General features: G+C 41.8%; 2 protein-coding genes and 5 non-coding genes across 18 annotated transcripts; all 7 read right to left on the bottom strand.

The window, feature by feature from the left end:
• Window positions 1-146: 146 nt before the first annotated feature.
• On the bottom strand, window positions 147-3,517 carry tor3a (torsin family 3, member A). The gene is made up of 6 exons (XM_049725936.2): window positions 3,209-3,517; window positions 3,023-3,145; window positions 2,492-2,757; window positions 1,886-2,061; window positions 1,665-1,789; window positions 147-1,479 (listed from the first exon to the last, which is right to left on the bottom strand). Exons 1-6 carry the CDS (start codon window positions 3,384-3,386, stop codon window positions 1,232-1,234), a joined length of 1,116 nt encoding a protein of 371 aa, XP_049581893.1. The 5' UTR covers window positions 3,387-3,517; the 3' UTR covers window positions 147-1,231.
• Window positions 3,518-3,726: 209 nt separating this feature from the next.
• On the bottom strand, window positions 3,727-25,544 carry osbpl9 (oxysterol binding protein-like 9). 12 transcript variants are annotated; one of them, XM_049725796.2, is made up of 36 exons: window positions 25,398-25,544; window positions 24,474-24,524; window positions 22,566-22,646; window positions 22,378-22,456; window positions 18,920-18,993; window positions 15,964-16,059; window positions 15,349-15,396; window positions 15,136-15,165; window positions 15,009-15,059; window positions 14,638-14,676; window positions 12,667-12,760; window positions 11,462-11,566; window positions 11,234-11,393; window positions 11,025-11,137; window positions 10,832-10,950; window positions 10,623-10,708; window positions 10,287-10,467; window positions 10,105-10,213; window positions 9,844-9,954; window positions 9,707-9,770; window positions 9,490-9,630; window positions 9,334-9,412; window positions 9,080-9,171; window positions 8,845-8,980; window positions 7,263-8,756; window positions 6,766-6,806; window positions 6,556-6,596; window positions 6,149-6,183; window positions 5,943-5,965; window positions 5,696-5,742; window positions 5,490-5,512; window positions 5,230-5,274; window positions 4,794-4,842; window positions 4,580-4,631; window positions 4,293-4,396; window positions 3,727-4,098 (listed from the first exon to the last, which is right to left on the bottom strand). In XM_049725796.2, exons 1-25 carry the CDS (start codon window positions 25,506-25,508, stop codon window positions 8,682-8,684), a joined length of 2,325 nt encoding a protein of 774 aa, XP_049581753.1. In that variant the 5' UTR covers window positions 25,509-25,544; the 3' UTR covers window positions 3,727-4,098; window positions 4,293-4,396; window positions 4,580-4,631; window positions 4,794-4,842; window positions 5,230-5,274; window positions 5,490-5,512; window positions 5,696-5,742; window positions 5,943-5,965; window positions 6,149-6,183; window positions 6,556-6,596; window positions 6,766-6,806; window positions 7,263-8,681. The 12 variants fall into 12 exon arrangements, with proteins under 12 accessions (XP_049581753.1, XP_068508326.1, XP_049581790.1 ...); XM_068652225.1 differs by having other exon boundaries at window positions 11,025-11,154; window positions 11,233-11,393; XM_049725833.2 differs by lacking the exon at window positions 22,566-22,646.
• Window positions 5,372-5,451, bottom strand: LOC125976526 (small nucleolar RNA snR60/Z15/Z230/Z193/J17). Its single transcript, XR_007484399.1, has one exon. It is a non-coding gene; the product is annotated as a small nucleolar RNA snR60/Z15/Z230/Z193/J17 (small nucleolar RNA).
• On the bottom strand, window positions 5,578-5,663 carry LOC125976523 (small nucleolar RNA SNORD79). Its single transcript, XR_007484396.1, has one exon. It is a non-coding gene; the product is annotated as a small nucleolar RNA SNORD79 (small nucleolar RNA).
• On the bottom strand, window positions 5,823-5,904 carry LOC125976527 (small nucleolar RNA snR60/Z15/Z230/Z193/J17). The gene has a single exon (XR_007484400.1). It is a non-coding gene; the product is annotated as a small nucleolar RNA snR60/Z15/Z230/Z193/J17 (small nucleolar RNA).
• On the bottom strand, window positions 6,031-6,115 carry LOC125976522 (small nucleolar RNA SNORD79). The gene has a single exon (XR_007484395.1). It is a non-coding gene; the product is annotated as a small nucleolar RNA SNORD79 (small nucleolar RNA).
• Window positions 6,660-6,721, bottom strand: LOC125976528 (small nucleolar RNA SNORD75). The gene has a single exon (XR_007484401.1). It is a non-coding gene; the product is annotated as a small nucleolar RNA SNORD75 (small nucleolar RNA).
• Window positions 25,545-25,601: the final 57 nt, after the last annotated feature.

Here is a 25,601-nt window from a genome sequence, read left to right on the forward strand (position 1 = left end):
GACAAAATCGTCTTTAATGTACTGTATGTTAGTCTTTATAGTCTGCACAGTTGATTGGAAGGCAACTATAGAGCATTAATCGTCACTAATGTGCAGTAGAATACAATGAACCCAGTTTAATACACAGTAAAATAATCTCAATCGAGTTAGTGATCACAATTATCACTTTATTTATGATGATGCAAACTCGTTACTCGTTTGATTTTGACACATAACATAAACAATGGGATTTTATTTTTCAGTCTTTGTGTAATGTGATAATCAAAATTTCCAAGCGTAGAATCTCAAGACAATATAACCTATGACCTAAACATTTTTCACACTTAAAAAAAAGATATGGTAGCGAGTGCTTAAAAGTAATTTGAAATAATTATTAAAATAATTTAGATACAATTATATTACAGTACATTAATCGCTTCCTTTATATTGCTCAATAGCAATTCAGTTCCTTGTACATTTACTTTAAACACCAAAGGTCATTTAACATTGCTCGCCTTTTTCTTCACTTCACATGTACATAGTAACACTTAAATCCTGACCCCTTTACAGCGTAATAAATAGTGCAACATAAAGATCAGTGGAGGGTTATTAGACAATACGGTGCAAAAAGTCTTAACTCGAATGAACATTAATAACTCCCACCAAACTGGAAAATTGGTTTGGTATAGATTGTCAATTCTATTTACTTCAACAATGTCACAATGACCAGTGAAAAGGAGCCAAACAAATGGTGTCCCAATACTTCTGCAGTCTATACAGTGGGGGAAATCCCTTTTTTGATCCCTGCTATATTTTAAGCTCTCTTAGAAAGAAACTAAAGGACTATTTTTGTAGGATAGGATATGGCACATAATCAAATGCAGAAAATACAATTTTTGCAGCACCCCGCGAGGTCACATGTTGAGAACCGTATTTTAAAGTGCAATTACTGCTATGAAAAAAAAGATTACGTCCATCATTAATTAATTTAAATAGTATCCTTTTGCCACCTATATGTGAATGTTTTTTTTTCTGAAGTGAACACACTTCTCACAATATTGATTTCCCTCACTGTAGTCAGCCATGTGGTGTTCTTCATCTCGAGCAAGGAGGTATGTCCTCCTTCGCTGTCGCATGACTTATGCGCAACGGCACTTTGTCCATCCCGCTCACACGAGAAGTGCTCTGATCTGCGTGAGTGACCTGGACAGACAACTTTGGCACCTCTTCCAGGCGTCCCTCCTGTTTTCTTCTAAGGAAGAAAGAAGTTGATCCGCTGGGGAATGGACTTGCATCCTTGGGCTGAGAACAGTCTCTCCTCCTTAGGGATGTACAGCATGGCCTTGGCCACCTCGTCCAGCGTGGCCTCGTCAGTCTCCAGGCCCCGTGCGGCGAAGGCGTCCTTCGCGCACAGCTTAATGTGACGATACTCCAGAGGTAGGAATGGCACGAAGAAGTCGATTAGGTGGCCGGACATCAGCTCGCTTTTGGAAAAACCGCCTGGACGCAGATGAAAATGTTTGGAATATTCTTTCAAAGACAACATGAATTAAAGCTGCAAACTTTTAGGTTGGGGAAAATGTTTTAAAATTAATTATCTTGTTCTATTTTTTTATATAAAAAAAGCATTTCAACAGAGGTGTGCAGATATATATTTTTTTAATCTACTGTAGACTTAATTATACCTTGGGCTTCCATTGTTTCAGATCGTAATCGATGTTCAAGATCCTCCATCCCAATATCTTCTCGGTTCTGACCCGAGTGCCAAAAGTCCAGGGCGACATCATTGATGGTTGCTCCTCCAATATTACTACACAAAATGGGCAAAAACTTGAATTATTAATAACAAAGATTACAAGACAATATAAATACAATAGGCAACGCTGAAGCCGGAAGGCAACTCAACCTGAGGAAGAGGAAGATGGCCTTTCGGTAGTTGACCCCGTCCACGTTGTCGTAGTGGGCCATGTATGGCTTTATGGCGTCAATCAGGCCCGGGTGCAGTTTCTCGGCTTCGTCAAAGATGAACAGCGTCTGGGAACATCGCAGGACCGTGTCCCGGATTGCTTCTCTCAGCTGACCCTGTAAAGAGGGAGTTGTACAACTTCAGATTTTTGAGTCTACTTCTGATTAATCGATGATCTCACTCATTTTTTTTTTTTAATCAACTCCAATATATTGAAGTTATTCAAACCTTCATAAAAGATACAGAATCATAACCTCCATGACTGCAATGTCATTAAAATGCTCATCTGAATTTGGACTTTCCACTTTCCCTGTGTAGTAATACTACACGGTATTCTGAAATGTAAAACGATTGTGTAACATTTATGCACACTGAACGCTGTTGTGGTCCAGTTGAGCTGATGCCAGCTTCCAAAAGAACCTCCCTTGTTTGATGTTGATGATTCCTGTCCATAGCTTATCATTCAACGTAGATTAAAAAAATCGAACTGGACAAGGACTTTACCGGCATGTTCTTGGCGGTGAGCCCTCACCTCTTTCGTCTCACCTTGTACGTGTCTACCATGCTGGCATGGTGAAAGTGGAACGGGGCGATGAACAGTCGGACGCACTCGCTTTTCACCCCATCGCGGTAAAGATTATCCGCCACCATTCGGGCCACAAAGTTCTTCCCAGTGCCCGACCAGCCGTGGAAGGAGAGCGTCAAGGGTTTGTTGGACTCGGGATTGTTGATGAAACCCTGGATTGCTTTCAGAACCACGGACTGGGCCAGGTGCTGCCCGTGCAGCTTGCTCTGAAGATCATTAGCCAAACCTACAAAAAGGGACACGTATATTACATTTTCCTTTGCAAAAGATGAATATTTTTGCAGTTTACCGAGTCATTTAAAGTAGTTGTGACAGTCTTTTTGGTTAGTTTTCATGACTATGTGGGATGTATTATGCCTCTGGACGCAAACTAGTTCCTTCTGCGCCAAATCATTTTGTAAACATTAAATAAACAAAAATAAGCATTGCATATGGCGAGTAGACAACTTAGCATCTTTAACATGGTTTGGTAATTGTAGCGTTGTATTTACCAGTGATGTTGTTGGTCACCCTGCAGTCTCCGGACTCGCAGCACTGACCCAGGCTGCAGTACCAGCGGTACAGCAGGCTCACGTAGTCCTGAGGAAAACTGGCCCAGAGATCCCTGATAGGAACTGTCCACGCAAAGGGTCGAATCATTATGGAATAAAAACCTTGTTTCTTCTCGCTTCACTTACCTTGCTGCGACGCATCGTCCTGATGGGGCTGACAGTCGCCCTCCCAAATGTTGCAGTAAATGTAGTTGAAATAGTACGAAGATGCGTTGGAGAGCGTGCCAAGCTGGAAGAAGTTGGTGTGTGCAGGTACGGCCAGCGCAAGAAGCGGCAGGAGCGACGAGACAAAGCGGGTAAACATGAGGGAATAGGTCGGTGAAGCTGATACAAGAGGTAGACGTCAATGAGAATGAGCTAGCTCGCAGCTAGGCTAATACTACTGGAGAAAGGGGTGTGCTCGTTTTAAAAACCGGAAGTAGCAGTTACGACGAAGCCCCGCCTACCAGGTATAACTCCTATGTACATTTACAAACCGGAATAGCAGTTACGACGAAGCCCCGCCTACCAGGTACGACTCCTATGTATAGCCCCCGCCGGGAACTACGCATGCTCAGTTGGTCGCGAAGGGACAGCAATCGTACCAGGTCAAAATAGCTAGGTGACTTATTGTGCCACAGTTGGTAAAATAAAAGTTACACAAATCAAAGAGTTATGGCACAACTTTATTCATAGAACAAACAAATCAGGTTTTCTTCATTCCAGTCAGCAAATGTTCATTTCCTGGGAATACATAAAAATAATTAATCACCATGCAAGAACGCTCACAAAAATAACAGCTTTTGCTGGCCACGGAGTCAGAAAATAGGAACATTTTTTTTGTAATCATAAATCATTTGGCAGAATTCGTCATCATTTATGTGGCCCGTATCTTATTTTTCAATTTAGTGACCAATTTTGAAAAGAAACGTACCAACTTCAAAAAGCAACCCTTTCAGCTATGCTGCAGACAAAGGGGTGGTGGCTGAAGGAAAACCAAGCTTTGCTCATTCATCAAGTGTACACTTCCTTTGTACCTATGGGAATACATAAAAACAATAATTAATCACCATGCAAGAACGCTCACAAAAATAACAGCTTTTGCTGGCCACGGAGTCAGAAAATAGGAACATTTTTTTGTAATCATAAATCATTTGGCAGAATTCGTCATCATTTATGTGGCCCGTATCTTATTTTTCAATTTAGTGACCAATTTTGAAAAGAAACGTACCAACTTCAAAAAGCAACCCTTTTAGATATGCTGCAGACAGGACAGGCGGGGCAGCTGAAGGTAAACCGTTTCTTTAGCCCATTCAGCAAGTGCCCACAGGTAACCTGCAGACAAGCAGGGAAAAGAAAACCATTTTAAATACATGTTAGTGGTAGTTTTTCTTAGAGCATAAAAGCGGGGCCACTCAGCAAAACATCTTAATCCACATTTTAATTCAGGTCAGACATTTGAGACATCACTGAACCCTTGACAGCCATACAGTTTTAAAGGAGAAGTTACTTCCTCACCTTTGACTCAGTTGCTGCATGAAGGCATCTACTTGAGGGGTAAGTTCACCTCCTAAGAGAGAAAAACAGTCAGTCAAAATAAACAAATATTCCAAAATGCCATGAATAAGATTGACCTTCAGTTAGAGCTAACTACTCCATGACTTAATTGTCAGCAACGTATTTATCATCACAGGTCAGCTGAGAAGAAATACTAGTCCACCTTTTAACTTGCCTTATGTTTTCCATCGGCTGATGTCAACACGCTGACTTCTCTCAGCAATCTGCATCACAAGAACGAATTAGAACTTTCCATTTCTTTAAATCATGACATCACATGAATCTTTTCCCCCCATCTGGGTCAGAGATATGTTGAACTCCTCAACTGGATCAGAGACCTGATTCTTACTCATCACACCCGAATGGCTGCATTCACAACAAGGATTGTTCTTGGGTGATCAAAATTTACTTTCACTGTTTCCTTTGACCTCAGAGCGCTACAGTAGTTATTTTTACTGGGAAACAGATGACAGCAAAGGCAGCTGACTAAAACACGGCATCAGAGAAAATTGACTCATTTCATTTTGGTTCATGTGCCCCACACTCAAGTGCCGTTAACTCATCATTGACAGTTTTCTTTACACAAAAAAAATAATATAAATCAGTTTTACCTCTGTCAAGTAGCTGATTCCAGCATACAGTGGATCTGCAGACATCTATAATTCAAGAAATGAATATACATTTGTTCCACATATCAGATAGGCGCAAAAGACTAAGCTAATTTAGTCTAGGGAGTTTAAGCTTGAGGCCGTGGGACAATATCAGATAGGAGCGAAAGACAGCTTTATTCTTCACAGAGTATCTGCTGAACTATGCAATCATCACTTTAGTCTCCCACTTGAAAGGTCAAATAAAAAGGTCAAAATATTACCTGCATACAAGCCAGGAAAATGCCTGCAATTAAATGAAAAGACTTTCAGAACTGGGAAGAAGATGGCAGGAAAAGTAGTTGACTAAAACACTGCATCAGATAAAATTGAACTCTTTCACTATTTTTCAGAGAGATTCCCATTGTTTTTTTTTCTCAAAGTCATCATTGACAGTTATTTTAACACAAAAAACCTAATTGAGTTTTACCTCTCAGTCAGGTAGCTGATTCCAGCATACAGTCGATCTGCAGACATCTATAATTCAAGAAATGAATAATTTGTTCCACATAGTAGATAGGTGCAAAAGACTAAGATAATTTAAGCTTGAGGCCATGGGACAACATCAGATAGGAGCGAAAGACAGTTATTCATTCTTCACAGAGTATCTGCTGAACTATGCAATCATCACTTTAGTCTCCCACTTGAAAGGTCAAATAAAAAGGTCAAAATATTACCTGCATACAAGCCAGGAAAATGCCTGCAATTAAATGAAAAGACTTTCAGAACTGGGAAGAAGATGGCAGGAAAAGTAGTGTACTAAAACACTGCATCAGATAAAATTGAACTCTTTCACTATTTTTCAGAGAGATTCCCATTGTTTTTTTTTTCAAAGTCATCATTGACAGTTATTTTAACACACAAAAAACTAATTGAGTTTTACCTCTGTCAGGTAGCTGATCCCAGCACAAAATGAATCTGCAGGTAAAAATAAATAAATTAGGACACAATTCATTTTCACACCAACTTTAAAGGACTCAATTGGCAGTGCCTCAGATTATCAATTTGGTGGGTTGGTTTTTATCGTCATTCATCTTGTCAAGAGTAGCAAATACATGTCATCATGGCAACAAAAAAATGTAATGCTTCTCTGTGGTGTTGCTTATGTGCATCTGATTGAAGATCACCCATTATAAAGAATCAATATTTGCTGCATTTATACAGCTATGTAATACGTCTTACAGGATTAAAAATAGAAACAAATCTTGTAGTGCGCAGCAATCTACTGTAATTTGATTCACATAGCCCACCTTAGAGAAGCGTAAAACTAAAAGAAATATATGTACTGACCATCTTGAAAGACTCAAGTCTTTGACGTGGCCTCCATACACCTAAAAAATAAATCAAACCATGGTAAGGCAATTCATACTTTTAATTTTGTAATGAGACATTTAAGTCTCAGAACAAAGATAGTCAGAAATCACTTCTGTCCACTACTCTTGGATCATCATAGGTTAAAGGCGGTCAAACGGGAGTTAAAGGAGGAAAAAGTCAACTTACGCTTTATATTAGTAGCTTCCAGCATTTTGAGAGCCGTCAAACTGAAAAAAAGGAAATAGGGAAAAAAGGAAAAAGGGAATTAGATAGGAAATAAGACTTAACACAGGCTAGCTTTAGCAAACAGGCTAAAATGAGCTAGCGTCGTATCGCATGTGTCCTCCACGCTGTCAGGATAGTTGGCGTTTCTTCACATTCATTCTGATGTCCCTACCAACAAGTTATCATCATACAGCATTAGGACTAGGGAAAACGTAGTCATATTTAAGAGTTGATGGCTTGATGTACGATATAAAAAAAAAAAAATGGCGCAGGCAAGGTTACATTTTCTTAAGTCACGTGCTGCAGGCCTTGCTAAGTGTACCACTTAAACCCAACATTAGATAATTATTCCGAATTTAATAGTCCTGATGATGAAGAAAAGAACGATTAAGAATCATGAGAAAGATACTAAATTGAAGACACGAAAGTAATTTCTAAGGGTCAGTGAATCAACTCACCAGGCAAATGTACTTCAACCAAGTGAAGCAGAGGAATGAGACCGTGCAGAGGGCGGAGGATCGTTTTATACTCACATTTCCCATGAGCCCTTGCGGCAGACCGCGGGGGCTGATGGGAAAATAACAGCGGCGTGACTTGCAACTTTTATTTCCCCACATAATCAAATTTGATGCCGCAAAGACGAATGAAAAAATTTGAACGGCATGATTGAATTGAATTTTCAAAAGTTTAGAGCTCAAATTAAATTCATGCTATAGTGCACCAAAATGTCAATAACCCTCAACTTTTATGAGTTGCACATATCCGCATTTTCTAAATTGTGGTGAATTAACCCTTATCGCAAATAGTCTTGGACACAAGATTACTACATTTGATGTTCTTCAGTATTTTCAGGTGGAATTTATTATTATATCTCATCCATTGCATTTTGATCCATCGTCTACTTCACTGTAACTAAAATACTATCTCAGGAAAAGAAAAATTGACATGTAGAGTGGAATATGATCCTTGTGTTGATCACAACTTGGGTGGCAAAAAAAAAAAAAAAGCTAAATGAACTGTAGCAGCACTATTAAAAAAAGCCACAATCATTTGTTCATAAATGCCTCCGGGTTACATAGAAACATATTCATAGGATTGCTCTATGCACTTTCATCTTCAGCAAACATCGCTGATACTTTAGATTGCATAAATATATTTATATCAGCGTGTTCAGATGCTATGGCTTGTGTGGATCTTAACTGTGTCCTACAATGAAAAAAAAAGGACCAAACTAATTTGAAATGAGAGCAGAACATCAAACATGACCATTGGATACTTCCTTAAAAGTTTCATTATGATCAAATATTGTACACTATTGCCAGAAAGAAAAATAAAAAAGAATATATGCATCATATGTATATCTATATATAAACAGTTATAATGAGTTGCAGGCAAGCAGAGAAATATCTTCTCCGCATAGTTAAGTTTCAACCAATCCACCATCATCATCATCATCATCAATCATCATCGTCATCATCATCATCATAAGGCTGCCAGACTCCTGGAGGGGACTTTCTTTCTTCAGTCACCGGATTCCCTGAGATGTCAAGCTCGGTTTTACATGAAAAGCTTGTTATTCGATTTCAACGCCCTCGATGAAGGGAGCGAGTGGCCTGGCTGTGAACCGGGGCCGCTCTATTAAGGAGTCAAGCGTTACAAATTGTCTCGATACATCTGAGGTGCTTTCCGTTTTAATTTCATACATTTCCATGGTTTTACAAAGCTGCGTACACAATGCCATCGGCGGTCAGTCAGCCCTTGGCTCGGCGAACAAGTGGTCTTTGCTAAAGAGTTCTTATAAAGACTCTGCAGTGTGCGTTCAATCTTAGAGCAAGTAGTGCGAGGGGGTCGGAGGGGGTGTACGCGCGTCGCTCCTCTCAGGGTCGAGGAGAAGCTAGTCTCTTTAATAGCGGCTCGTCGTACACCCAGCACTCGCCGTCCTCGTGGAATAGCTGCAGACACACACACACAAGGAAAGTCATTGTCATCAAAAGCTCATCGCTTAAATGGTTAAAAGGTTAAAATGTCCGCCGGGCTCACCCTGGTCTCCCACTGTTGCTCGTTCTCTTTCCTCTCCCTGGCTTCCACTCTCTGCTTCTCCTCCAGCCGATGTTTGGCTTCCGTGGCGGCGTCGATGTCTTTGAGCTTCAGGTTGAGGGTCACGTCTCTCCAAAGTCTGTCGGGTGGGAGGAAGAAGGGGTGAGTCATTATTTGTTTTTTTTCCTTCCCAAGTTCTGCAACGTAGAGGACCGCCAAAAAGGGTGAAACGTCTCACCTTCGGGATTCATACGGTAGCTGGTCTTCCAGCTTCCTGACTTTCTTCTTCATGATGCCCATTCTCTTAGTGTCAATGAATGGTGTGTTCTCCTGCAACACATTTCATGTAATCTTGCTTGTCATCCGGATAATAAATACAAGTACAAAACCCTCTTGCAATTTTTTTTTTTTTTTTTTGTAGCTTTGAGTTGAAAGATTTACAAACAAAAGTGTGAAAACTTGGAAGAAGAAAAAGCCTGAGGGAGAACTCACTCCTGTGGGCCACTTGGCAAACATCACTCCGTTCCATTCGCCTTCAATGGAGCAGAAAGACTTCTTATCATTCGGTGCACTGCAAACAACCATCGACAAAGTTATGAGGTTATGAAAGAGCCAGGAGGTAAAATCTTGAGGATTTTTTTTTCTTACAAAATCTCTGCCGTGATTCTATGCTTCTTGCCGCCGTAGAAGGGTTTGGTGTGGAACACGATGTTGGCGCTGTAGCCTGATTTGGAGCACGAGATGTTGCACTCGCCGCCCAGCTCAACCCAGGGTACAGTCAAAATGGACCTGCACAAAACAGCGGGGGTCGGTCAAACGTGGGCCGACGACACGGGCCGACGCGGAGATCCGGCAAAGCGCGCACCTGCCGTATCCGTTGGGGAAGTTGAGGATGTAATGTTCATCGTGTTCTAAACAGGAAACGCAACCTGAAAGGAGAACGTCATCAATTCAACACTTGACGTGACATCATCAACGATCAATCAAGTGTATGAAAAGTACCTTGTCCAATATTATAAACCCCGATGGACATGCCGAGGAACTTAGACTTGGTCCAGATGTGAGCATTGAACTGGATCTTCTTACTTAAACATTCTGCGTAGAATGCAGAAACTGACGAAGAAAAAGACAAAGCACTTTAACAATTTGGGAACTCAGGATAAAAAAAAACATAAATAATTGTTTTCACTAACAAGTGTTGAAAATGACGATGCAAATAATTCTAATATTTCCTATGATGTCCCACTGAAGACAATCACTCACTGGGTGGGTGATGAGAGACCTGCTCTGCCACAAAAGACACATTGTTGGGTGAAGACCATGGAACTGGACCATCTGATAGTGTGTCCTGCACAGGAGCAGGAGAAGATGTCTGAAAACAGAAGAAGTCACATGACACAGACTGCATACGAGCCTCAAGCAGAGAGCGAGGGGGCGGAGCTAACCACAGGGGCAGAGGGCTCCTCAGTTTTGCAAGGCAGATCCCAGTGACACAAGAAGACCTCTCCCAGGATGGGGTTGTAAGGCTTCTTGGCCACTGAGCCTTTCCTGCCCGCGTGGAAAGCGGACAGGTACCATTTGACCACGTGAACCATGCGCTCACGGGGATCCGGCTGCTCGGCGATACTGCGGGAAATCAGAGGATTACGTTAAATTGCATGCAGGAAAAAAAAAGAAAAAAAAAACACAACTGCATTCACGATGGAAGACAATTTAAACGGCACCATTCCGTCCTGTTTAGAGCAATCACAACAGCTATGGGAGAGTTAAAGGACTGTTACCTGACAAATAAGTCTGGATGTGCAAAGAAGTCAGCATACATTTCTAACAAAGATCTCCTTTCTAGGATGAAGGTAGGCAGGACCACCTGGGGGATTAGGATGGAAACAAACCACGACTCAGAACCAAACCCAAACAGCCTGCTGATGTTAGTGGTGAGTTAAAAAGCTCACAGCAGGGATGGGCAAAGAAGAGGAAGCGGCAACGTTACCTTGGTGAGATCCATCCCTAGACGGACTTGCGAGAGCAGGTGCATGATGACGCTTTTGTGCTCCTCTACCGACTCGCCCTCCCCATCATCGTCGCGGTCGTCGTGGCTGTCGAACGGATCTGAGCGCAACAGTCTCTTTATCAAGCGGCTGCCTAAAAATAATAAAATTCAAACCGAATTTTTGCTATTTCACCTGGTTCTGTGGTCCCGTTTGACATAGTCGAGTTGAGGGATTCTGTTGTGTCTGGTCTCTTCAATGCCGTTTCTTCATTATTAAGGGACGAGGCAGCCGGGGGTCCTGAGGGACTGAGGGCATCGGGACGCCAACGTTGGGAGAATCGAGGCGGAAGATAAGTAGAATGTCTCACATTGGCGTGACACGGTTTAGTAGCAGCGACTCACTTCAAACAGTGTTTGGGGGAAGTGGTGCTCTGGTAGAACTCGTCCGCGTCGTAAAACTCATCCTCGCTGGAGGAATACGAGAAGTCCGGCACTGAGTGTGAGGGGATGGGGATGAGAGACGGAGAGGTGACGCCGCTGTTGGGGCCTGAGGGGCCGCTCCCTGATGTAAAGGAGGTCAACTATTAGCATGCAGGTTACAGACAACAAAACGGAAACTAAGAGTTTCACCTGTGCTATTGGGTGTAGGGGTCTGCAAACTGCCCATCACAGTGACTACAGGACCAACAGGTAACGTTGAAGGTCGCTGGTCGGATTTACACACCTGAGAAGCATCTTTTGTACCAAAACAAAAATAGAGGGGAAGAGGAAAGTACACATTATAGCTTCCAATAAGCTGTTATGATGAATTGGTCACATATAAAGGCTTTGCAGTCTATTAGAGGACTGAATTAACAATGGTCCAATTTAAAGTTGATAGATTAACGGCATTCTGTTCACACTTATCGGACTAAAAATTTCAAATTTTAAAATGTAAAACACCTATGGAGACGCAGACGCCGCTTCCCATAGTGGACCTTGTTTCAGGTGTCCATATAAACAGTGTAGTGGGAAAGAGAGAGCTGGTCGAACACAAGGGGGCGCTGTTGTCTCATCTCAGGATACATAACCTCCATTAGCCCCGGAGTTTGTTTACACGCCCATTTCAGAGAACCGCAAAAAAAGAGTTTGGTAAAAGCTCATTTAAGTCAACGTGTTTTCTATTTGGATACATTTTAAGGACGCGGGTGTTAAAAGTATCGCGGAATGACGCCAGACAAACAGCGTAGACTCAACGGGAGTTTCACTTTAAAACTCCCCCAGAAATGACGCGTGGAATAAAAAGCGGTTGAACGGCCACTGTGTGACATGTTGCGGGTTGATTGAAACAACCAAACGTCACCGGACGTAATTCAAAACTGACGAAGTGACACATCGAACGAAGCGCTGTAGCTTGCAATTTAACACGATATTATTATTGTTTAGTTGCTTATATTAATAAGGATCAGAGAAAACCTGTTGTTAATGATTCTTCACAATATTAAGCTCATTGGCATTTAAAGCAATGGTGGGAGACCAAAGCACTTAAAACGCATTTCATCATATATATTTTTTTTTATGTCACTCTCTTATTTCTATTGTGCTGTATTTTTTGAACAGAATCAGCATTATTGTGATGGCTCCTTGAGTAACCTTAAAAGCTCTTTTGCTGATTAATTTTATACAACTGCAAAGTGATTGGAGAGAATGTTTTTTTTTCTTCCTAAAAACGTTTAGCATATTTATTTGGTTTGGCATGCATAGACGTTTTTACGTCATCTTTAATCTTTCAAGAATAAATCAGAAGATTGTGAGCATTGGGAGAAGTTGGGTAAGCAAACGTGACCTGCAGCTACCTGTGGGGAGAGTGTTCTGTGTTGGCATCGTGGTGTTGGCTACAGGAGTGTCCAGAGGCGGCTGGTAGATCCCATCCACGGGGTTGATGGTGCTCTAAGGGGAAATAGACTGGCCATCAATGCCATCAAGTACAGACGTGCGCCACATCAGCAACAATCACTAATGGTACCGCTGTTCCTCACTCAAAATGTTCATGAACATATAGATGATCGATACACCGCATATTCTGGTGTACTCCTAACGGGTCGATAATATCTATGAGCACACATGCCTGCATGCTAATTTCGCTGAAACAATATCTTTCACCCTTGATGATCGGTAGACGCGAGTACCCCCCCTCAGCCCACCCGCAAGTGTGGATATCAATTTCCTCACGCTCTACTTCTCAGAATGACAGACATGAACAGATTTCATGAGTCTGATCAATATGCAAACAGCAGTAGCTTTAGAAGAATAATTGACAGTGCCTTTTGAACTTGAAACAACAAAAGTACAGGAAATTATATCATTTTGAGCCATTCTGCTAATAATATGATAAGTTAACATAGTTATGGGTGTCTATTATCAACATTTTTCACCATTTGTTTCACAGTTGTCTGCTATCCTGTAATTTGGCAGTGACATCATGATATACAAGTACTTGCTAAAAACGGCAATAAAACAATATGACGTTCCATAATACGCTCAGACTATTAAGAGCCAATAAAAGCCGTGATGGCGAGGTTGAAACCATTTTGTCTACTCCCCTAACCTTCCTGTTGTGCAACTCCTCTATAAAAGTGAAGCCATGACAACTAATAACAGCCAATTACAGAAAAAAAGTCTGGCACCACAAAGCAGGACTGAGGAGCCATGAGCAAAGTGGCCGGCTGTAGAGAGCAAAGACCGGTTTATATCGAAAGGCAAAGTAATGCGAACGCAGAAGGTAGTTAGCTTGACAAACAATCACACATATACATGGATATGAAAGATAAACACTGGGAGAAGATCAATGAACCCCCCTGGGGGCGTTACTAGTATTTTAAAGATAGGGTGTAAAGAAATGTAATCGACCATATGCGCTGCAGATGTCACAGACGGCGAAATGGTTTTAAAGCCGTAGAAGTATATTCAGCACTAGCTTATGCAGAAAAAAACAAGCTCATCTAGATTTATCTGTAATACTGTACTGTGCGTAATGTCTTGGAGATTAAGTGCAGCTATAAGAGCAATGCGGAGGCCTGTGCACTGTCGGCCCAAGATACAGGCAGAATTTATTGGGCAGCGCGCAATCGTTATTGGGAGCAGCGAATGCTTCGTAAAAATGTTTCGGGCTTGTGTTACGAGCGGATAAGCTTTATTTGATATGAATCGGGGGTGGGTGGATAAAGTGAAACTAAAAATAAAAGTTTACCTTGCTGCTAATGTTTCAGTTATAGAAAATGCTAATTATGTAATATATCAAGAGTGTGGGGGGGGGGGGTGAATAAAATCAGATATTAAACCAAGCGAGATATAGATGCTAATTACATAATACACCAAGTATGGACGACACCTGCATTTGCACTAACAGTGCTCCGAGGATGGCCGCCTAGCTATTAGTGCCCGGGTGGGTCAATATGGGTCGATGGTGCATTTGTTGACCCAAGTGCAATGCAGCATTCTCGCACACAATGCATGAAAACATGTTCTGAGCATTTTTTCTGACAAACAAAACACACTAGGAAATAGTTCCCAACCAGTAATTACAGAGACTGAATCAAAGATAAAAATCAGGAAATTGTTCCAAAAGATCAAGAGGAAATAGTGGCAGATGTGAGGAAAAAAATTGAGATAGAAATAAATCTCCATAATGATGGACGACATGCATTAAGAGATTCCATTGTATAACTCTCCTCTCCTACAGTGTGGTGAATGAAGTGGGGGAAAAAGAAAGTTAGCAGTTGATTTGATTTCAATCCTTGTCATGGACAGAGAATGTCAAAACTTACTATTAGTCCGTTTGCGTGTTGCTGTTCGTTACTTTGGTCCTTAAAATTTTAAGAAGACAATGTTAGACTACTGATGTAGATGTCATGTCATATAGCAACTTGCCACATGTCGGAATCCTTTCATCACATCACATTAGCGTTCATAATAAGTAGTTGGAATTATTATTTTGATCATTGTTTTTCTTTCCCCTCGTGTTTAAAAAGCAGACGTGATGAAATGATTACATCCTCGTTGACCGCTGACCCAAGCAGCAACCTAAGCTGGGAACTACCCCAGAAATATAAACAGACGTGGTCACATGATGATTCCGAGCAAATGTCACACCCAAGCAGCAACACAAAAAGCACGCGGGCAAAAATATCACGCTTACCTTGGCAATTTGCAGCAGAACAATACAGTGCTTGATGGACTCTACCATACTCTGAAAGAAAAAAACAAAAAAGCCAGTAAGCAGGAACTGAAATGCAGGAAGGAAAGTGTGTTAAGGTTGGACTTACACAAGTAGTCTCCTTCAAATTTTCAATTTTCTGAAAAACAAAAAAAGTGTAATGCTGTAAAATCCGACATTAGGAAACTACAGGGGAAAAAATATTACATTAGGCTTTCTCAAATGAACATTTTCTTTTCTGTACATTATCGGTGAAATTGTTTCCTGTGTAATTTTCGCCAGGTCTCTGATGGTCAGACAAAAAAACGTTGCTCGTACTCACCCTGCGAGATTCATCCTCTTTGCAGTCCTTAATCTTCTCATCAAAAAGCTGCGGAAAAAGGAGAAATCACAATGAAAAAAGGCTGCTTTTTGTGGTACTGCAACAAACCGTACGGTTTGCGAAAGCAATAGGTTTTCAATTTCAATTCCTATACTATTCCGGACTTTGAAGCCTGTAAAATGCAAACAACTTTATCTTGATCGAGATTATGAGCCGCGGTCATAATTAAAATCAGGCCACTGTGTCATTTATCTTTATTTTTAAAGTTCATAAATGGCTCATCTCTCCCTCATTTTGTAGTTTAGACGTTTAAAAACACTTTCTTTCTCACCTTCATTAGTCATTTGTATTTTCAAACAGTGTTTTCTGTAAGTTAAACTATAGTTGGGCACTACAAAAATGTCAATTTTAGTAAGTTTTTTGTTTGTGTGGATGGATTAATTGAATTCAAATGATTTCTTATGGGGAATATCGCTTTGGTTTTTGAACGATTTGACTCAAGACAAAACATTTGGTAGCGAGTCAACACGGCTTATATTAAAACAGCAAGTGTGATATACGACACGCGTGTGAGGTCAACGCTCTGTGTTCCCGAGACGATATCTGCTGCTCTACCTTTAACTGGTCGATCAGAATCTGTAGATAGGCATCAGCTTCAGCAAGTTTTCTGTCAAAATCTTGGACGCTCGGTACAAATTCTGTCTGTGCCTCCTGTGATTGGGGATAAAAAGAACGGAAATAAAGATCATTAGTACAACCCAACCAAAAGTCTACCATGATGTTGTATTTGCACAGTAAAACAAAAAGTGTGTTATACGTCCTGACCATGAAGGCCAACAGTCTGTCTGGGATCAGTGCATTCATAAAACAAATCAACGCAACCAAGACAGGAAAGCTGATAGTGTGTGCGTAAATCACCCGTGCTGCACATAATTGTAGCTTGATTAAAAATGGACTTAATCCAGGCACAGAGCAATCCAGTTAGGGACAATTTAATTACATGATGCACATTATAAGGTCATTACTAGACTAATGGTAGAAGGGATGTACTGGGTCATCTGTCTGGCCTTCCTCCAATGACAGCAGAACTTCCAATGCCAACGTGACAGAAATTTGGAGCGCAAGCAAAGTGTTCTGGGAAAATATGCCGAAAAAACAAAAGGAGATTAAGCCATCATCACGCGTGACATCACGCAAGATGTTAGCATATCACCAGGGATGTCAAGCTTAGCCGCAACCACCAGAAAGGAAACGTGATGATAACCACAGAACCAGAGCAGGAAACTTACTGCCTGGGTGTTCGGTCGTCCGAACAAATTAATTCAACAGCAATTATATGCACAAATTAATTTTACAAAACATGTAGCTAATAGTTGTCTTACTTTATTTCGGTTTCACCATGTCGTTCCCTTTTTTTGCTGTTATCTAGTTAAGCATATTTAAATGTTAGTAAAAAATAAGAAGGTGACACCTTTGAGCAGTGAGAAATAAATACAGTTTTACATTATTTTTCACCCCTGACAACAATTTATAAGTTAACCAGCTTCACCAAACAGATTGTGCTGGTCTTTGGAAGTTATACTCTAACCAGAAAACATGGCTGACGCAAAAAGTGCAGTTGAATATTCACAGACTTCCTTAAAAAAAGAAAAAACTCAACAGAGAAAATATATTAACAGCCGGGCAGACCGTTTGGCAGGAAGAATAACACAGCAGCTGTTGAGTCTGCTGAGCAGCCACAATGCAGAGCGCCACTCGCATACAATCCAATCATGTAATCAAACCTTTGCGGACGATACCCGTGCTCTGATTTTGTTGTGAGGTTCAATGCTGGTGTGTCGTGGAGTTGCACGGCTTTTTCCTCCTGCTAAAGTGCATCTTAAGGGGACGTGCAGAAAAGCCATGAGCAGCCAAACGCCACCCTTGTAATCTATTTAAAAATAAAAAGTGCACTCTCTGTATAGAGAACAATGTTTGTGCTAGCTCAGCTTCCATCAAGCCTGCTGCTAACTGACCAAACTTCCTCAAAGGGCTCAAAGGTGCTTTCACTGTCCTCATGACGGGACAATGTAGGTGGCTGCCCGCGAGCCTGAACAAAAATAAAGGTAAATAATCACTACGGGGGTCATTTTAGGTGATTAAATGCATCAGGCACAGTTATAATATAAAGTGTTGTACTTAATCCACATTGCGCAATAATTTGGTGGAGCAATACAAACGTGTGCGATTGATTCCTTGACCATTTAAGATCTTTATTTTTCAGAGCATCTAGAAAAGTTAGGTCCCTAGTAAGTCGACAATTACAAAGCTGCTGTTTTTACATTGTGAACAACATTTTGCTCCCCATCTTCTCTGTTTCTTAAAATAACCCCCCACTCCAACGTGCCCCTACACTCCCACTTTTTCCAGATTGGAAATATTTAAAAGGAGTTTAAAAAGTGTCACCACACAGTCAAAGTCTCACAACACCAGACTAGACAAACAACACTACTTTTAGACCCTCCCCCTTTTGTATTTGTCTTTCCACGTTGTTTGTCTCGACAGTGCACTGCAGCTGTTGAAATTTTTGCGTGATGCAGCGCCGTCGTTGCGTTTTACTTACAGTATTCCGCCCTCCAATAGACATGTTGAATTAAACTATGCACATCTTGTCCATCGGGCCATTAAAACCCGACTCTTTCCTCTGCATCTTCGTCATTTCCTTCTTCCGACAGCCAACAAGGCACGTGGCTCTGGTCCAAGTTAGCCTTCTGTCTCACTCTTGCCTCCTCCTCCTCTTTTTTTTTTCTTAAAGGAACAACAAACACTATTCTTGGGCTCCACCGCAGTATGACAACATCCCGCTCAGAAACCTTTGGAGCAAGTTAGCCGGACGGCCGGAGTTGATCCCGTCTTATCTCCTATGGACAGGGCGTTTCGTATGAGGCAGACAGCCAAGTTAATCCAGGACCCCTCCCCTGGCAGGAAAGGCAAACTTCCTTTCTCGTGGGCAGTGGAGAAAACACACGAAAGCAGCAGCAAAAGCTGACAGGGTCAAGTATCGGCAAATGGCTGCTCTCATTGGCCGAGGCAGCTGGGGAAGATGTTTGGTTGAGCCGGCGAGCAAATCTCAGATCGGAAAGAGAGGGTCACGTGATACGACCACAGCAGCGTGTTAAGTCTGCGTGTGTGTGTGTGTGTCTATACTGAGCAATGCACTTAGCTCATCAGCAGGATTTGCCTCAGAGTGGTGGTGGCGGTGAGCAAATCAAGTTAAATAAATAAAAGGGAGACATTAATATTGAAGCTTTTAAACAATTATGATGGAACAAAAAAAAAAAACAATTTAGTTAAAAAAAAAAAAAATACGATTGCTTAAAATACCAATGTTAAAAACTGCAATGTTGTGCAAACAAAGCTGCACATCAATTCATTCCCAAATGCAAACAGGGTGAAATAAGATATTTGAATTCACGTAAACTAAAACAGAAAGATGCCCCGCAGCTAAATGTGTTTTATTTACACAGAACTGAAAAGATTAAAAACATGCAGTCACAGACAAATGCAAACACACACTCAAACGGTTTCCTACCCGGAGTTGGGTGTGCCGCAAGATCGTTCCCTCTAAGGCGTGGATCCACTTCTCTCGCTCGTCCGCATCTCGGGCTGAGGGCGCAAGCATACAGACACACCCAGTGAGCCATATTTCTTACATACACACATCAGCAGCATACACACTTGAGAAGAGAAGATAATTAAATGTTTTATAGGACGGCGTTTCATTTCTGTGATGTCACCTGTTTGAAATGTTGGGTGAAATAGAGCAAGACACAAACCTACACAGGCACACACACACACCGCCCTCAAACAGACCGACATTAAACAGTGACCCAAAACAGACCATAACATGCATGACTTGTGGCGTCAGAGACACGTGCAGTGCTTAACACATTATTTTAAATTCATCAGATGACCACGCTTTTGTTTTGCCACTTGTAGCTCAGCTTGCCCGGCAGCAAAAGTTGTTTATGAATAAGGTAATCAATTTGCAATGCTATACGAAGATGATTGTTTTTAATAACTGAGTTTTAGTAGTTGAATTAATACAAAGTTTTGAAATCAATGAATAATGCAAAATAATGGTGATTGTATTTTTTCATTTTCTCTATTTTTATAGGAAAATTAATACTAATTTGAAAAAAAAACCCTCAATAATACTCATTTTAGCATTAATCGTATCCATAACCTAAAAAAATATATCGGTCATTACTAAAGCTATGAATTTAGAGCTGTGTCCTGTAGCTGACCTAGGGTTGTAGTAATTAATAAATTTGACATAAACAGCAATAACATGAAGACAGCTGAGCAGCAACAAATAGATGGACGAGTTAAGACAAACTGAGCAGCTCTGAGACAGCCCAGGCTCACTTTGCCCTCAAGCCTAATAGACTCTCCAGACGAAGAGGTGACCGAGGCCAATGTTATTTAGCTCCTCTTGCGATGGAGCTAGCGCCACGGCAAATTTTGATGCAATGAAACGAGACAAGAATCAAACCGGTGTATAAATTCTGTTACTTTAACTTTTACAAGCAAAATAAATCCTGTCTTAATAGCAAGGGAGGGATTTGGAAGTAAAGAGGTCAAAGTATTGAGGAGAAACATTTCCGTTTAAAATGCTTAGCATCTGCTGTCCTCTGTCTGTCCAAAATGCATCTGAATTATTCATGCCGCCCTTTTCTTTCCTCACACCTCCATCTTTCCACCAGCTGATGTTTGCGTGCATACACCAGGGGGGGACGGCAAACCAAATGTGGTGCAATGACATTGCAGCATTTTGGGGGGAATACAAATGTGTCCCTTTGGGTTGAATTGCTCATGGGTAATCGGCCAACTACCAGACAAAATGCTTTGGGGGGGGGGGGGATGATTGAAAATGGAGCCTATGTGGGTCACGTCAAGGCAAGGAATGGAACAGCCACGAGGGGTTTTCTTGCTGCTGACAAAAGTGCAAGACAGGAAGGATCGTGACGGGAGATAAGAGGAGGTGAATGAGAGTGGAGGAAAAAGGGGATGCTAAAAGGCTCTCAGGTAACTCAGACACCGCCAGTAGAGAGCGTCTGATTAATAATGGATGCTCGTCTAAATAAAAGCACAGTAGAGACGGAGACACAATCGAAGCTGGCACAGCGGCTGAATAACAACTCCACTTCTGCTTATAACCTAGACCGTCCCGTTGGAGGCATCGTGTTTTAATCCCAGACAAAAATAGTAAGAGCAACACCGAAATTCATAAATATGAGGAAAAGCCCTTGCGGCCATATAGTTATAGTAGCGGAGATCCAAAAAGACTGACAATCCATCCTCCTCAGACCCAGATCATTTTACCGCGACAGAGGAATCTCCTCGGCACAACATCCTGTGCATCATCGCATCACCGAGCTAAAAGCCTGTCTAATGTTCAGCACATATCTTGTGCTCATTTTCCACTTATTCCTCCAGCAGGACAAGGGATGGCTTAGTCTCAGGTCGGACAACACATCAGCCATCATCGTAACCGGATGTTGGACTAAGTAGAAGAGGTCAAGTAAAATAAAAACATGTTCTATGCATGGCATTCTGATTAAGATTGCATTTGTGGGATATTTATTTCACAGCAAAATCCACTTGTTTTTATTCGGATTTGCTCAACTTGCAAACATCACATGACATGCAAGTGGCAAAATGGCCTCTCCCTGAAGTGGATAAAAAAAAAACCAGATGGATTTTTCTACTTAATTTAATGTAACATTAAACAGAATACCATGTTTCTTGTGGGACAACATGGAAGATGTCAAAAAAATTTTTTGACTTGACTTCCCCTTTAAGATTCTGTCAGGCGTTATCCTTCAATGACTTTAAACATAGTTGTGCACAATTATGTCAGCCTTGAAAAATGTCTCAACCTAATAAAGCAAAAGTGATAGCATAGTCATACTTTCACAATGAGTCAACAATAGGTGAACGTGTAAGACTGCACATAGCCCTTTCTCTAACACCTGACTAAACAATCTAGCTTGAACCGCAGTCACAAAACCAATACGCCCAAGCGACACAGGGCACACTGCTCCACCTGAACTGTAACGCCTTGGCGAGAATTCATCAACACCCTCTCCTCTCCTCTCCTCTCCGTCTTTTCGCCTGGACTTGTTGACATGCATGGTGTGGGTTTTCTCCTTACCCTTCCGTTTGTAGAACCACAGCATACAGCTTCGGAACACAGACATGGGAGAGGGCATGGAGGAGGTGAGAGGGGCGGGGGGCCCATGGACGTGACCGCCGGTGATGAAATGGGAGGGTGGGGTGAGGCTAATTTAGGCGGTGAGATGAAAAATGGACAGCAGAACAGATGCAAAGGAAACGGGGACTGCTGCTAGCTCAAAACCTGGCGGGGTGATGTAAGACAAAAGTCCCTGCGGTGTGCTGGCTCGAGAAATGCTGGCGCGGCGGCGGCGTGATGTTGCCGTTGCTGGGAGCCAATCCCGTCGCTACGGTCGGACGGAGCGGTCGTTACGATGCCAGCTGCGGCAGGTTTGGAGTGAAGGACGTTGCGTGGCGGCAGCCAACAGAGACCTGAGCTCAGCTTCCAGCTCAGCAGTATTCCATTATTATTCCCAGAGGCGCAGCTGCAACGCACGCAGGCAGCAATCTTCGTGGCAGTCAGGAGTGCTGAGGAAAACAGATTCCTTGTTTGCTCTTCCCGGAATCTATGCGGCGGGGCAGCGAAACAAATCTCGCTCATCCAACTTGGTGAGGTGATGCTCCGTCGGGCGGGAGAAAAGCTTCAAAATTGCTCACAGCACACTTTGGCTGCGCACGTTTCCTGGCATTAGACGAGACTGACCCAAGTCTTTAATAAGACGGGGTGGATGGAAAGAGTTGGGGGGGGGGGGGGGGGGGGACTGATGGGGCAAGCGAGCAAATGAACAGCAGCTCCGGGAGGAAGAGAGACCACAGAGAAAGCCAGCCGAGGATGGAAAAAACACGAAAAGAAAGACAGGAGCGTCAGCTCACCTTGGAAATGGAAAGTCTTCTGGTCCACTGTGATGGTGAAAGTGCTGTCGTCCTCGTCATCAATGCCGATCACAGCGCCCTGGTGAGAGGAAAGCGAGCGTCAGTGTGAGCGAGCGAGAGGTGGGAGAGAGAGAGAGAAAGACACACACAGACACAGACGCTTCCCTTCCCTTTCCTTTCGAAATTACCTTTTCTCCAATCTCAACACCTTCAAATGGCTCATCTCCTTCTGCCGTATCTTTCTCCCTCACAAACACATGAGCATAGCACTTTGGAGGAAAGGAGAGAGGGGAAAAAGGTATGAAGAGGAGGAGGTGGGGTTTTGGAAAAAAAGAGGAGGAGGAGGAAGAGAGGCGGGGAAGGGGTGGAGAGGAACCGACACACAAGGGACAGGCGGCCAACAGATTAAAAGGACTGCAGAGGAACAAGACTGCTGGCAAGCTAACTGAGTGTGTGACTCACAGCTGCTTACTGCACAAACCGAGGAAGGGGCCATAACTTTGGAGGGGCGGATATGACGTTTTAGTATGTTTGCTACCAAGCAAATAACTACTGCAGATGTCCACCATAAAACTTAGTAGCAGGCGTGGTCTTAAGAAACCGTTAGACTCTTTTACAGCTTTCAGGGATCTTAATTGTATCACTGCCAAGTTGTTCGCTTTCAAGTCAGAAACAGCATTTGCGAGATTAAAAAAACACACATATTATTAAAATATAAACATGAGAAAACAGGTGAGTGAAGTTAAGCTCAATATTGTTAAATTGGAGATAATATGACCTCATGGATGTTTTTTGGAGTCAATAATCCATTTTTTTGGGTGCCGAATCACCTTTGTTGGTCTGAGTAGTCAAAATTGTGATTTATATTTTTACCATAATCATTTAGCCCTAGTCTACAGTTATAGAAATAGACCAAAACATAGCTTTAAACGCACATTAACCTAGGTATAATTTAAATATAAAAGGTAGTAGCATTTATAGAGGTAAACAAATAACAATATGGCAACAAAAGACTGAACACCATCAGAAATAAAGCAAAATTCGAATTACTTCATAAATGTAAAAATTGTTGCCTCACATATAGGAATGGATTAATATTGACTTACTAAAATACGGAATGTTCCGAACTATGAAGGACCAAATCATAAATTCTAATCAATAAATGACTCAAGTGTTTGTCTTGGTTAATTATTTATTGAAGGGCAATAATGTAGTACTTTGAACCGTGACCTCTTTCACGTCGGGGATTTGCTTATGTTGTTGGATGTGCGTGACTTGTGAGACAGCGCAGCAGACAAAAATAGCTCATCGAAGCCTTCAGTCTAGCAAATAAAAGCGACAACTGTATAAAGAGGAGACTGTCTTCTCTAAATTGGCACGGAATGTGCAGGGAAGCGTAGATTATTATATGTTCTATTCTGGTCTGATATGTGACAGGCTCACTCCTGTCAAGCAAGGTGACATCCGTGTTTTGCAATGATAGAACTGTTGGGAATTTGTGTAAACTATTTGAGTGTCATAGTGCATATCTCAACATGCTGGAATGCATGTTGAATCGCTCCCTCAATGTAACAGTTTTGGGAGTTGGCAAACTCTGCTGCCATCTCGTGGTGAATTATCAAAAAGCACGATATAATCTTAGTGACAGTTTAGAATGCTTAGATTTTTCAATATTCACTTTAAAAACCCACCATTAATTTAAATAATAGGCCCAAATATTTTTCTATCTTATCAACGTAGGTTTTTGGTATAATCATAGGTCTACTAATCTTTAATTATATTACATGGGTACACAAGGGCGATATGGCTCGATGCTATTTTTTTTGCTACGGAGACCCGAAGGAGACAAATAGGGGGCGGGCACATGAAATAAAGAAAAAATTGCTTTAATTAGCAAATTATTAAATATTTATTATGCCTGTGACTGCCTCGTGGTAAGCTTACCCTTGCTTGACTGATGTCATGTCTATAAGTACAACATTAATCTAACACTTTAGTTTATGAAATATGTTTGAAATGTTTTACCCAAAAATTTTCAGTTTGCCTGAAACTGTGATGTCTTCATTCATTGATGCCATTCACTTAGCAAAACCTACCCGAAGTCGCACACAGCCTCTTCTGGATCCTCGCATCATCTTGTCCTTTGACTGAAAACAAACAGAACAAGCCTTTATTTACAAGACAGGGCAACCATAATCCATGCATAACAATTCCTCGAGGCTGAATTCCAAGCTAAACTGGATTTTAAATAGGGGTGGTGCGTGCAGAACTGCAACCGCAAACAAACAATTTGAGCTCTTCATGAATTCCGCATGATTGTTGGCATGACAGAGCTTGTAGGAGGGAAAACTTAAGTATTTCCTGATGGGATTAGCTGGATCATGCACCACAGCATACACAAATAACAGGGTTAATTTACATTGTTTAATTTCACAACGTAAGAATTCCACTGAATTCCAGCTCTTCCAGCAAGCATGCTCCTAAATGATTAATACTTTAAAATAACATTTACATACCACACATAAGCATAATTGGAGCTTGTTATGAAGTGGCAGCTGGTAATGTTTGCCATTGTCATGCTATTTCTACTAACTAAAGTAACGTTAGCTACCGACTCCTTCCACTGTTTCTCATCTACAGTCAAACAATTAGTAATCTTAATACTGTCACACATCAACTAAAGGTTCATGACAATTAACACAATTCTGCCTCGCTGAAGACCAAAACACCCGATTATCCGCTACGAGGTCGCGTAGGTGTTGAAGATGTTTTCGATTTATGCTTTGGCTAACAATGTTGCTAAACGGAAATATGGATGAAATACTGCCATCGGATTGGTCGAGAGGATTTCATAGAGCCTCGTGATTGGTCCATGTGACAATTCGTCACCGAGCAGACTCGCCTGTTGGTCCCTGAGACTCCCCAACTCCTGACAAACACCAAAGGCCGTCATCACAGCCAGCGACAACTTCTACCACCCCAGCTGAACGAGGGTTACAAACCGGAGAGAACAGACGTACCGTGTAGTAAGACAGTAGTCCAGCGTTGTAGTCCAACACAAACCAGCGGTACTGCCAACCTTTCATAACGTTAGTCCACTTGCTCAGTGGCCCCTCCATGATAGACGCCATCTTTACAAGACCGACGACTGGGAGGAGTCGGATATGCTGTGCAGTGACGTCACGATAAACCGCTGTTCGGAGCAATAAAGTTAATTTAATTTT

This window comes from Syngnathus scovelli, chromosome 10 (genome assembly GCF_024217435.2).
Source record: "Syngnathus scovelli strain Florida chromosome 10, RoL_Ssco_1.2, whole genome shotgun sequence".
Lineage (NCBI taxonomy): Eukaryota > Metazoa > Chordata > Actinopteri > Syngnathiformes > Syngnathidae > Syngnathus > Syngnathus scovelli.